This window comes from Phaethon aethereus (assembly GCF_964289735.1).
Source record: "Phaethon aethereus genome assembly, chromosome: 5".
NCBI lineage: Eukaryota > Metazoa > Chordata > Aves > Phaethontiformes > Phaethontidae > Phaethon > Phaethon aethereus.
Window position 1 is genome coordinate 70,488,877 of NC_138579.1, and position 13,589 is coordinate 70,502,465.

General features: G+C 56.8%; 1 protein-coding gene across 1 annotated transcript in view; it reads left to right on the forward strand.

Moving 5' to 3' along the window:
• MYRF (myelin regulatory factor) overlaps positions 1-13,589 on the forward strand; it is a gene marked incomplete at its 3' end in the record, with an annotated part of 62,690 nt that overhangs the window by 20,553 nt on the left and 28,548 nt on the right. Inside the window, exons 2-4 of the mRNA XM_082000571.1 lie at positions 6,916-7,003; positions 7,827-8,153; positions 11,504-11,565. Coding sequence (XP_081856697.1) covers positions 6,916-7,003; positions 7,827-8,153; positions 11,504-11,565 — 477 coding nt within the window. The remainder of the gene's footprint in view (positions 1-6,915; positions 7,004-7,826; positions 8,154-11,503; positions 11,566-13,589) is intronic.

Genomic DNA, 13,589 nt, shown 5'->3' on the forward strand with positions numbered 1-13,589 from the left:
CCCCATTGCCTCTGATGCACTACTTTCCCTGCACCCTGCCCCAGCTGGCATGGGATAGTTTCTCCTCAGCAGCGAGAGGATTGCGGTGGGTTAGGTGTGGGAGCCGAGATGCTGTCTGGGAGCTCACCAAGAGCCAGAGCACGCTGCCAGGGAGGAGGGGGCCAGGGGCCGTCAGGCTGGGTGCAGTCTTGGCCTCTCCATGGAGAAGGTGTTGAGGGGAGGTGTGTGTCTATGTCCAAAGTCCCTCTCAGTTGCTCCATTTATTAGTTCCTTTCAAATATGTGACACCCAAATTAAGCTCCCTGGAGCCCACAGGTTCTGGCTAATGCCCAAATTCTCACGAACACCCATCTCCTTAGCCTCGAGTTTGGTATTTTCCTCAGGATCTTTCCCGACGGAGCTCAACCTTGGCTGTGTTTCTGGTGTGACTTCACATCTTGGGGTTTCTGTGCTGGCATGAACGGGTGATGCACGAGCTGCCCCGTTGCTTTGGAGGGGCAGGGCTGTCTTTGGTGATGAGCTGACAAGGGGATGTCCCCAGGATGGGACACAGGGTGGTGGCTGGACCTCTGCATTGATGGGGACATCATGTGATGGGAAGGGGCACACGCTGTGTTTGCATGTGTGCGGGAGAAGGGTGTCCTAACGCAACTGAAACTGCGCGGTGATAGTATTTAAGAGTGAGCAACCAGCCAGTGTAGCTCACCGTAGCTCCATCAGCGTCAGATCAAGTGAAGGCCCCCGGAGTCAAGCAGCTGACATCACATAAGTTTCCCTCGCTGGCAGCCCGCGCAGACCCCAGCAGGCTGTCCTGGAGGGGGCTGAAGGAAGACGATAGAGGGGTTGGCGTGAGGAAGAGCTCACCCCATGGAGGAACCACGCTGTGGTGCAGGGAGGGGGCCTGGGGGCCCCTTTCAGTGCCTCGGACAGGCAGGGCTTCGCTCTGGGGTGGTCCCGAGAGCGCTTCGGGTGAGACGGGGGAGTGGTCTGCCTCGGCGTCCCACTCAGGTTACCGGAGCCCCTTTTGCAGGGAGCAACTGGTTATCGTTACAGTCAGGTAATAAAGAGCATTAATTAAGGAGGAATGCTGGGCTGGTATCTGGGGGGAGGCAGGGGCTGTAGGATCGCCGTCCCTCCCGCTGGAGGGGATGTTTCCACCCCTCTGTACCCTCCGGGCAGCCCAGGGTTGGGCACGCGGGGCGATGGGGAGCTCATCCTGCTGTCAGATGTGTCGCCGTGGCTGGCTCTGCCCACCTGGCAAGTGTGCAGCCCAGGTCCGCGGGCAGGGACGGGATTTTGTCGTGGCCCCTCGCCGCATCCCACTCCAGGCAGGGCAGGCACGGGAGGGACGCCATCCCCAGTCGGAGCGGAGCAGGGCTGCTGCGCCGGATGCTCTTCAGGCTTCACCCTGCCTAGCAGAGCCAGCCGGGCTCCTGCTGATGGGGAAACAGGTCTGAAGCCGAGCACCAGCCCCGCAGCTCCCCAGGCTTAGGTGGTGTTTGGTTAGCTAGCCATGGCACGGATTCCTGGTGCTCGTGGCCAAGCCAGCAGCCAATCCGCCAGGGCCGAAGGATAAACAGGGCAGGAAGCAGAAGGGGGTGCTGAGCAGCGCGAGGCCCTGGGAATGTGCCGATGCGGCAGCCTGGCCTGCCGATTGCACAACCCTCGCGCACGGCCACGGGAACGTGCTCGGGGCCGTGCCGGGGCTCTGCACCTCGCTGTGGCACCGGCTGCCCCGGCATGGCGTGCTGCCGCTGAGCTTTGCGGGCAATGCCGTGCCATACCAGGTGATGGCTGGTGGGCCTTCATGCCCGGCAGCATTTGCTGAGGCTGGCTGCGTTCTACACAGCCACGTGTGCCACCAACGCTCAGCACCCGCTCCAGTGCGTGCTGGAGAGCTGCTGGGAGAGGGAACGCTGCACCTTGCTGTGTGGGAGCGTCAGCCAGGAGCTCCTGAGGTCTCCTGGTCCTGTTCCACCGTGCACACGCTGGATATTTTGTTATTGCCTGCCAGTTCACCAGTGGTTTCGTCACCAGGGTGCTCTGTGCCTCAGTTTCTCCATAAGCACTCTGCCCTAATGTGCTTTGTGTAGGGAGGGCACCAAGTAGAGGCCCTTGGGCGGGTGGGTGTGCTTTGCTGGTTGCAGTGACCAGCTGAAGAACCATCCCAAAAGCTATGGGCTCTCCAGCACGCGCTGTACCACCAGCGCCGTGTCCGTGAGCCCCCCGCTCCGCTGTGCTGCGTCTGACAGCTCCCCGGCCTGCCATGGACGCGAGCGAGCCGCATGCCCTTTGCACCAGCTTTCAGCTGAAGGTTTCCGCACAGCGGGGTGATGGACCTGGCCCGTCTGTAAGTCAAGGACTTCAAAGCAAAGGGCGAGTACCACTCTCTCCTGCGGGCTGCTCCCTCTCCTGGCTGTGCTGCACGCCGGGCGCTGCCCAGCACCGCTCAATTCGAAGGCAGCAGAGCAGTACTCCTCCAAAGCCCTGGGACTGCAGACGCTTGCCCCCGTCCCGGCCGTGCTGGCAACAGGGTGGGAGGCTTGGCAGCCACGGTGCCGCTGGAGCGCTCCTTGTCCTGTCTGAAGCGAACGCGGGGCAGCACTACAGCTGGTGACGTCTGCCGCGCTTCAGGCAAGTGTTTTGGAGAAACAGCCGAACTTCCAGAGCAGCCCATGGCGGAGGCTGTCACTTGTATGTGTCTGTTTTGGGAACCAAGCGGGGCTGAGATGGCAGGGAATGGAAACGGGCGGCAGGCAGGTTTACCAGGGTCTACGGCTTTTCGTTCGTCTTATTCGCCATCCTCTTCTCGACGCCTTTCACAGCACTTGGGTCAGAGCACGGTGCTTCATTTGTAATTCAAGCCTGCAAAGCCCCAGCGGGTCCCTGAAACCCAGAACAAAAATGCACCCTCTGGTACATGGTATCAGTGCCACGGGGAGGCTCTGGGCTTGGCACAGCCTCTTCTCTTCCTCCTCATCACTGGTGTCCCCCCACTCTTCGCTGATGTTCCCCAGCCCCTGAAAATGGTTGACCTCATTGTCATCTCCAGGTTCCCACATCTGGTTCTCGTTAGCAGATCCCAGGATGAAGTCCTTCAGCTCTCTCCCTTCCTCCCACCCCCAGGTGACCCAGGCAGGATTATGGGCGATTAGAAGACAGGCAACAGAGCAAGAATAGGTGGGGGAGGGACTGTTATAAATAGAAATACCATAAACTTATCAGGCTATCACTCGAGGTAAATTCTGGTTTTAATCTCTCAGACCTGTAAATATGACGACTCATGGGGGCCAGATGCCGTTAACTCTTTCAGAGCCCCGTGGCTGCATGCCCATCTCTGACGGGAAGCGGGATGTGGCGGAGCACTGGGACAGGGATCGAGTTCTTGAGCCGAGAGGATGTCACCAGGAGGGATGAGCTGGCGGACCTGCGCCATCAGAGCAGGGGCAGGGAGGAGACGGCGGCATGGGAAGCACCTCCGTTTGGATGTCGATCATGTTTGGAGGTTTGGGGAAGGCAGAGAAAACCAGTCCAAACATTGGGATTCCTGACATTCTCACACGTACGGGGGCCTCTGCTTGCCCGGCTCTGCTCACGAGGAGGGTGCTGCGGGTTTAACATCTTCTTGTTCTTCAGGCAAAGTTTACTTTTTGGGGATCTCCTCAACACTTTTGCGAGGCAGAGGTTAGAAAACAAAGCAGACGGAGGGGTGATATAGTGTGAGAGCAGGGTTGCAATTCCGGAGCTAAAAGGAAGACAGGACATAGCGACCTGGCAGGTTTGGGAGTTTCTTTGCCGCAGCACCAACTGAAGTAGTTGTGAAATAGAAGGTTGTCCTGGAAAAAATTTGCCCTAAGGAGTCCCCATGACGGTACAGGGAGGTTGGCGTGTTAGAAGTGGCTGAATTATTCGGTCCTGGTACCGTCCTGCCCCGGGGTGTTCGCTGTGTGCAGAGAGCACCAATAAGCTGGTTTGCAAGGTGGTTTTGGGCAGCTCTGCGGGTGCCTGCCGCACATCTCCTGCCTTGCTGCTCTGGGATGGAAGGCAGAATTCATCCTGCTGAGCTTCGGGGACGTCACAAGGGTTACGGGTGACCAGAGCTCTCGCATACTCTTTGGCGCAGGCACTGGTGCAGAGGCAGGGCCGCAGACAGGAGATGGTATGTGGGGATTGCTGCTGTTCTTCCCACAGTGAGAGGGAAAACGCCGGCAGCACAGGGGAGCTCAGAGCTTCCCTGGCCTCCTCCATCTCTCTTTTGCTGGGACGAGGAGATGTGGGAGTCTGTCTCGTGTGGAGCCATGTGGCTGTTGAGCTTCCCAGGGTCCCTCCTCGGTGGCTACCTGCTTCCTCCTAATCCCACTTTGGAGGGGGAGGGAGCATTGTTAGTGTCGTTAGGAGCTCGTGACTCTATGGAGAAGTATTAGCTTTTAATTAATCACCTAAGCTGGCTTTTGGTAAGAGCCCAGCCTGCGTGGAAGCTACGAGTGGTGGGACATTCCTTGTGCAGGTTTGCCAGCGAGACCCACTGCCCTGACATCCCCGGTTCACCCTAGCTGGTGCAAGTGCCTTTGTCCCCAAGTAGAAGAAAGTCCTTTATTTTTAGTGGGCAGCCCCTTCCCATCACACATGCGCAGCCGGACCCCGCCACGGCTGTTATCACATTTCAACTCCACAGCAGCATGGCTGACACACCTCTCACGTCACGGTGCTTATCTCACCCTTTTCCTGGTCTCAGCTGAGGGCTCCTGAAGGTGACTTTTAAGACAAGGTAGCAAAGAAATAGGAAAGCCCAGCACACCGCTGTCTGTGAGGGCCTCCTGTCCTTTCTGGGCAGGTCCTGGGCTCCTCTTCTACCATGGAGAAATTCCTGGAGTTTGGAGGTGTGAGGGGAACCCTCTGGGGCCAGACTTTTCTTGGACAGGCTCAGGAGCTTGTGGAAAGGCAGCACAACTGGTAAAGTGCTTTTTTTGCTTCTTTGAACCTGGGTTCCAACCCTGGAACTTGGGATGAAGACAAGTTTTCTGATAGCTTTTGTGGTGGATGTTTGCCAAACACATCGTGTGATTTATACGGCGGTCTCTTTGGCCAAGAGCAAGGCAGCGGAGAGAGGGGAGTGCTCAGCCCCTGGCAGAAGGGTTTCAGCCGGCGTTGAGGGGTCACAGTGGTCAGGGAGTGGCTGCCTGTAGAAGAGGTACGTCGGTAGAGCCACGTGCGGTGAAGTGTTGGGAGCAGGCTGTAGCAGAGGGCTTTGGGGAGGAGCGAGGGACACAAGCACCTATGGTCCTGGCCATCAGTACGCTCCTCCAGGCGACCATAACTCGAAGCAGGACAATGGCGTGGTTGCTGCCACGTCGCTGCAACTTCAGGAGAGGACGTGGCTTTCACAAAGGAGTACCCCTGTGCTGACCTGGGGCCTGCAACTATATAAGCGAGGTGCTGGCACAGCTCAGGACCTCATAGGCTCTGCCTGCCCCATTGTCTTCTCGCCACGATGCTAGCCTGGCAGCAGCATCCCATGTCCTGGCTCCAGATGCATCCTTCCGTAGCAAGAGTTCGCATGGGAGAGCATCACCACCTTCTCCTCCAAGTCCCCGGGTTCTGCCGCAGAGGCGCGTGGTGCACGAAGGGTTAGGTGTCTCGCAAGTGAACGGCTACCCAGGTTTTTTCCCTCTAGCCAGGGTTACTAAGGGAGAGATCCCTCCGTCCGCGCACACACCCTGTCCGTTTGGCAGAATTCCTAGCTGGATTTATTTCTGCCGATTTGCTTGTCTTGGTATGAAAGGGATTTGCAGAGGGGAGAGCTGCAATTGGCCGGGGGTAGCTGAAACCCCCCGTTCTGGGGTTTGCGGTTCAGCGGCTGACCTTTCCCCGGCGCACGGGCTGCGGGGGGAGGCGGGGGTCAGGGTCTTCTGGGCAAGGGGCGTTGTGCTTTAGCGTGGAGCCACGGGGTCTTTCAGGAAGGGCCGTCTTCATTATCTGAGCTTGGGGAGCTGGGGGGAGCTGGGCCTTCTCGTCCACTTTCTTGGCAGTGTCTTTGGCACCGAGGGCTGGCACCGACCCCAGAGGGCTGCAGACTCCCACTTCAGAGAGACAGATAAAGAAAGCACTTTCTGTCAACAAAACCCGGCCCAACTTCCCCAGAACAGGAGAGGGGAGGAGGAGCCCTCCGGGAGAAAGGAGAGGGAAGTCCACCGCTTGCCCGCATAGGAGAGGAGAGGGAGGAGGGCTCCTGCGGGGTCGGGAGCTGATCCGGAGCTGTCATGGCAGCAGCAGAGAAATTCCACCGCATTCTCCAAAGCGGAGGCAAGGGTCCAGAGGGAGGGAAACTGACTTTCCCAGAGCACCCCCTGAGCCCACGCTTACAGCCCTGCCTCTGCAGGGATTGCTCTCTCCTGCGGCCTGCAAAGGGGAGCCCCTCCATCGGCCCCGGCAAGGCCAGCGGCTCTTGCGGCTTCGCTGACAAAGCTGTTGCAGGCCACGTCAGCGCCCAGTTGGTGGTGGTGGTTGGGCAAGACCTGGCTCTCATGCTCTGTGCAGCCGTGTGTCTTGCATAGCTCAGGCCTGACCCCGTGATCTCCCTTCTCCCACGTGTCCTGAGCCTGGCCCTGGGAAGCCCGCGTGTCCCACAGCCAGAGCGTGGCTTGCAAATTGCTGTAGACAAACCTCACCTGTGTGTCCAACTTCCCAGGTAGTGTCACCATGCTGGCTCGTCCCACGTGCCCCACCTCTGGTCTGGTTTCACGCTGGGATGCAGATGGGTATAGACAGATGGCGGTCCTCAAGCTGAAGGATCTGCTGATCTTCTCAGACCAGCCTCTTGACTCTGCAAAGGTCTGGTGGTGTTTCTGGCCTGCGAAGCAAGGGCCTTTCATGTCCTTCTCATGGCTCACGCTTCCACCTCCTCTCCCCTCACAGGCCATGACATTAATGGAGCTCTGGAACCGTCTAACATTGACACTAGCATCCTGGAAGAGTACATCAGCAAGGAGGACTCACCAGATATGTAAGTGCTTCCCATGCTCCGCAGCAGGAACAGCGTTACTGTTGTTTTCTGTGGAGAGCTGTTGAGTAATTTCCAGCCGTGCAATTCGAGGAATCATTTAGAAATCACTGTGCATCCTGGCTGCGCCTCTGTCCCTCCTAGAGTCCTCCTTTATTGCTCCTTGCTCCCTTACTCGTTTCCAGTTCTTCCTTCTGTCTCTTCCTGGCTTCTTGCCTTTGAATTTCCCCTGTCTCTGCTGTCCCCTCTCTTTCCCCTCCTGAGGGCACTGCAAAAGACTTTTCCTTAATTTGAGCAATGGGAAAGCAAGCGCAGGAGCTCAGTGTGAAAGATTAAATCCCCAGCGCGACACGAGAGTGGAGAAGAGAAGGGTCTCCCAACATTGGCAAAGGTGGGGGGCGCAGACCTGGATAGCGGCCAAGGTGATCTGGGCCGCAAGGTGGGAGCAGGATCTTTGGGGCTGACGTGACAAAGCGGCTTCCCTGTGCTAGGCTGTAAGCTGAAGCATGGTGAGCAGATCCTGCTGTCTCCTGCTGTCTTCACAAGCTCTGAGGTTGGTGTCCTGGGCACTTCTGGCCTTTACAGCTCCACAGGTGGATTTTGCACCCTTGGGGTTGCATCAGTCCCACCAACCCAGGTGACTGACCTGCCTCCCTGTACGCTCCTGCTGGTGCCACCACGGTGCTGCCTGTTTTGCTATTTTCTGGGTGTCCCAGAGCGCCTGAGTGGCTCCATCCCCATTGCTGCATGGCTGGGGAGGGACAGGGTGGGCAGAAAGTACTGTCTACCTGTCCCTCTGCTGAGGTTGTCCCCTTCTCTCTCTCAGCTGTTTCCCTGACATTCCTGCTTCAGCCAGCTATGCACACCCCCAGCCCTCCAGCTCAACCACCATCAACGCGCCTCTTGCCAGCTCCATCGCCAATGTGACCAACCCCACTTCCAGCGGTTCCGTCCACCTTCCTCCCCCGGGCAGCCAGATCCCAATCCGGCATGGTCCTCTTCTGGCCAACCCTTGTGGACCCGGCTACGGTGCTCACCTCAACTGCAATAACAACAATGGCATGGTGGTGCCCAAGGGCTACCTTGGTGGCCACTGCCTAAACAATGTTGTCCCTCCAATCAAATCAGAGCCCAAGGCCTCCTACGCACCTGGGTAAGTGGTGTTGGGGTGGCAGAACAAGGGTAAATGGTGGGACAAGTGCTCCTCCATCTTCACAGTGCTTTTTTACAAGTGTAGGTACTGAAGTTCCCTGAAAGGTTGTTTGGTAGATCTTGTCTGTATGCATTGAGTTAGAGAGGATCAGTAACATCCCCCATGTCTGCAGGTGGTAGTAAAGCCATTGGCTCTGGGTGACCAGGATGTCTATGCAGCACATCTACAGTGGGACAATATCGTAGCTTTTTTTTTTTTTTTTTAAAAGAAGGAAGAGACAGAATAAATTCGAACACGACAAAATTCAGTGTCCAGGATGTTCCCATGGCTATCGCAGGGGAAGATGTTAACTAAGTTGGGCGGAAAGATGTACTTGTCTTGGCCTGATGTTGTAGATACTCCACTCAAGAGAAGAAAAAGAAGGCATCTGAACTGGATTTGTACTCTGGATGCAGACCTGGTGAGAGGAAGACAATGACTGGGTTTTAGTACTGCTGATGGACTCAACTGGACCATTAGTCCTGGGATGGTGTGGTTCCTGCTCTCTGGCATGGCCTTGCCCAGAACAGGCAGGATGGGAATGACCCTGGCAGGCTGGGAGGGTGCAGCGACATGGCAGCTGCCCTCTGCAGTGGCCAAAGAGGCCAGACAGAGACCATGTCGGTAGAGAGGACTTTGGCAGGCGTGGCGCGCTGAGAGGGTATGGCCCTACAGTGGTGTCTGGGATAGCTGGTGTGCATCGGGCTTTACTGCCTGGAGACCCAAAGGAAAGAACAGGTCTGGTCTCTTCCTCCTCGTGCACCTCCTCTCTGGTCCAAGCTGCTCTCCCCCAATCATACGGGAGTGAAACAAGAAGACGAGCTGAAGCTGGACAGATGAAAACCGAAGTGTGCAGCAGCATATGCGTCAGTGGGAGGCCTTGGCAGTTGGCAATAGTCATACCACAAAGAGCTGTGCCGTGGTCCAGCCCGTCTCTGTAGCACAGGTGGTGGATGGCCCTGATGCGCCCACTGCACAGCCAGCCTCTGTGCCTTCTGCAGTGGAGAAGGTGGATGTAAGGGACAAGGAGGCCAGGATGGCCCCAGGACTGCTCATCTCTGCAAGTCCCTGTCTGGCTTTTCTCCCTCTGCCTTGTGCCCTCTAGTGTTGCCAGCAAGTACGGCGTGGCCATTCCCAGATTTGGAAGCCTCCAGCGCACTGAACCAATGATTCAGCCATAGTGCAGCTCCATTGGGATGACTTTGGCCCTTCAGATGAACTTGGAAAGACCTTCCAGAAAGAGACAAGCTAAACAAAATCTGCCTTTCTTTTATTCCCGGACTGGGGAGTTCTGTCTAGTCAAGAAGACTACATGCAGCTTAGGGGGAGCCATCCCCAAAAGCATGGCATGATGCCTTGTCATGTCCCTTTCTTCTGCGTGCATCTGGCATACTCCAGGATGTAAGGATCATAGCTTGCTATTAGAGGTGGAGACCTTGGTTTGGATGTAGATGAACTGGGTCAGCTTTGATGGCAGCATTTCTTCAGCATCCCAGAAGGACTCTTCCCCACAGTACTAGGCTTTTCCCAGAGGAGCAATGTCTCACGTGTTGGATACTAGCAAACCCTTCCCTTGGACCGAGCACATCCACACTGTCTCCCTATGTGAATTCTGCAGTGTCCACGTTTCTGCTGCAAGGCCTTTTCCAGCCTTCAGGAGTCCCTGAATTATCCTGGGCCCTTTTGTTATTGGCCAGAACTCGGCTTGCTGAGGCACAAATCCTGGTAAATTCATAGGAGATAGAGTGTGACATCATGGCCAGCATGGCAAGGAGCCTGGCGATAAGGCTGGTGATAGATTCTTCAGGCCAAGTGTAGGAGGAGAGCGGCAGAAAGGTGAAGGTGGAGGATGAGGCAAATATGGTGAGGGCTCTTTGTTGGGGTTGCCCTACCTCATCCCTCTGCCCTTACTGCTGTGTACCACTTACCATGGAGAACCCATTTACTGGGTGATGGGCTCCTCTGGCGCAGGAAGATCCTGCTGGGTGTAATACAGGGGAATGGAAAAAGATCCCCATTGAAAATCCACTTGTGACAAGGAACAAAGTGTCAGGAGGTGGGGAGGAAAACGGCCACATGTGTCTTAGAAGGAGCAGACTTTGCCGAGGTACTGGGCTGCTGAAGCCAGCCGGGGCTCGCTGAGGCTGCGTGTCACTGGCGATGCAGCGGGTATGAGTTGGCAGGCAAGATACCTGCCTGCTAGTGATCTCCACAGGGCAGAGCATATTGCAAATGCTAAGGTGAAGTGAGCCTTTCTCTAGAGCATAGGCAGCGACTGCTCCAGCCACCAGAGCCACCGCCTCCCTGCCTGTCCCCGCTGAAGCTTTGGCTTGCGGTGACCGTGGCTCAGTCTAGCTGGGAGCAGGGCCTCAGCTTTTTTCTGTGCACTTGATCTCCAAAATGTTGCTAGAGAAGAACTGGTGTTTGAGATGGGCAGGCCCTTTACTTGTGCACCAGGGTGGTGGAAATTTTACCCTGGCCTGAAGACGTGTGAGGCCCAGGCCCCTGCGCAGTGGGATGCATGTTGTGAGCAGGGGCTGTGAAAAGAAAAGAGAAAAATGGGTTCAAGTGGATTTCCAAGGAGGTGCTTTGGAAGTGGCTGAAGGGCCCAGCTGCCTGGAGTCTGTGCAGACTTGAGGTAAAATAAGGAAGGATGCAAGAGCTAACCAGCTCCCTGCAGAGCATCTGAACTGCCACCGCACACGACAGGGCTGGTCCTCAGTCCTGCCGTCCCCAAGCCGTGGGTGTGCTGGAGGAGGCAGCTGAGAGCTCCCCCTTTTATTTGGTTGCATTTTGCAATCAGGGCCAAATCCTGCTCCTGGTGACGTTGGAGTAGAGTCAGGGTGATACGGCCAGCTGCTGTGGTGGTGCCCAGGTTCGTACAGGTCACAAGGCAGAATCCGTCCCGTGGGCTTCCCAGCCTTCGCTTTTGTGTATCAGATCCCAGCCCAGCTCCCTCAGAGCCTCCCATTTACCCACGGTGAAGCACACAGGCTTTCTCTGGGGAACGGATAAATTTCTGTTTGGCTTCTTTTAACTGGAGGTGAGCAGCAGGGCAAGTCTCATTGGCAGGTCAACAAAATGTCTGTCCCTGCACCTGAGGTCCGGGGAACCGCTGTGGGGTAGCAGTGACAGCTACGGCAGTCCCGAGCTCGTCAGCTGGACGCGCTCGGGGTGACAGGGATCCGCTGTGGGCGCAGCTGGGATTTCCAGCCACAGCCTGGAGAGTGCTTTGGTCAAGCGGGACCTATCGGTTGCGCTGGAAGCTGCTTTAAAATGACTTTCTCTTTTCTTTCCCCATCGCTCCACAGCACTTTACCTGACTCTCCCCCGGACTCTGGATCGGAAGCCTACTCCCCGCAGCAGGTGAATGGTAAGTGCTTAAAAGAGAGGTGGAGGGGAATAATAATCCAAACCCCAAACCCAACATTCTCCCCCTCTTTCTTCTGTGAAAGTGGTTGGCTCTGAAATCTTTATCAGACGGGAGAAAACAGGCGGCTGCAATACGTGGGGAGATTATCAGTTAGTAAATATCCCTAGACTTTCGCCTATTGTTCCGCTGCTAGTCTTTGCCGGGGGGGAGAGCGAGCGAGAGAGGGAACAGGAGAGGAGGCAAGGTGGGAGTCCGCTTACACGGGAGAGACTGGCGGTGTGGCTTGTCCCCGGGCAGGGTGGGATGTGGAGCCTGCGAGCCTCCTTGTCCTGCCTTCTGCCTCGGGTGTGCGAAAGGCAAGGAGTGTGAGCGCGTCCCTGAGATGGAGCCCGGCGTGGGGAGACAGAAATGAACCCGCTGTTCAGCAGTAAGTTCCTTTCCAGCCCTCCCTTCCCCTCCAGTGGGGGCCAGCTGATCCTGGGGGTCTTCTGCTCCCCCTGCAAAGGGCAGAGAGAGCTGGGTGCCCCCAGGTGCAGGCAGGGTCCCTGCCAGGCCCTCCTGGCTCCCCCTGGGGAAGCCACCGAGTGTTATTTGGTTCCTCTGGTGACCTTCACTGCTCTTTGGTGGAAGAAACTCCTTGGTGAGGAGAGAAGGTTGCTTCTGGTCTCCCTTCCCCCTTGGCAGCAGCACCCTCTTCCCCAGGCTCCAGCCCAGTCCCCACCAGGAACAGTGCCTGCTCTTTTTTTTTTTGATGGAAGAGGTCAAGAGTTCTGTTTATCTTGCTAAAAAAAATCCCTGGAATTCCTGCTGGCCCTTCCTTAAATATAACAAAGAGGCCGGGTTGCTCACCACGGGGAGAGCTGCTTTGACGTGCTGGCAGAGCAGCAGCACCTCTGCTTGGAGAAGAGACGAGGTTCTGGAGAGCACCCGCAAAGCAGCTCCTTCCTCGTGAGGGAAGGATCAGATTCCTGGACCTGGTTTTTCCCTGGAGCTGGGAGCATGGAGCATGGGTCCTGTATTAGGCAAATGCATCAGCCCCTGTACCCACCCTGGTCAGAAGGCCTGTGGAAATTGCGATGTGCCGTGGACACAGTGAAGATGCAGTGTCTGCTGCAAGGGCATGTTCTCGGACGCTGGTGCATGGGTTGTCCCTTGAAAGCTGCGCAAGGTCTCCCAGCTTGTACCTGAGCTGCCAGCACCAAGGCTGACCATGCTGCGGGGTCAGGACATTCACTTAAGACGTTGTAAAGACGCGTTTCTTGCAGGGTTTTGCAGGAGAGGACACGAGGCTCCTCTCCGAGCCCTGAAGCAGCTGTCCGCTGTGCGGGCTTGGTCTCCGAGGGTTGTTCCGAGGCTGTTGGAAGCTGTATCCGTCAGCTGGGCCGAGCGGTGCCGAAGCTGCCTGGCCGGTTGTGTTGCTGAGCCGTGCTGGCCTTTGCTCCGAGTTACGCGGGTGGAAGTTGAGTGCTGGTCAGGATGGCAGGAGCAGAGCTGGGTAAGGGGGATGTTGTGCCCTGTACCATCCCTACCCGGCTGAAAAGCTGAGAGAGACTCTATCCCAGGGATGTCACCTGTCAGCTCCGGCCACTGCATGAAAGCAAGACTGCTCTTTGGTCCCGACCTCCAAACTCCTGAGGATGGAGCCCTCCTGTCCTCCCTGGAGCCCTAGTGCTTGGCTAGGCTGTCCCTGAGACAGCTCCAGAAGGCAGGCTGGCTCGGGAGCAGCAGCCTGCCTGTGAGCGCGGGCAGGGGAATCCAGTTCAATGTGTGCTGGAAAAGGGCCCTGAGGGATCTTGGTGGGTAGCAGAAAGCCTTTGAAGGGAGCAGAATGGGCAAATGGGCAGAAGCGACCCTGCGCCGGCAGCCTTCAGTAGGAGGGCTCAGCGTAAATACCTTTCACTTTTCCAGAGCGTGCAACGGGAGGAGTTGTCTGATTCCTGGTCAAGTGCTTTGGCCTTATTAAGCAACCACTGACTGGTTGTTGTGAGTGACCAAAGTCCATCCAGCACAGTGTCTGGCTCAAG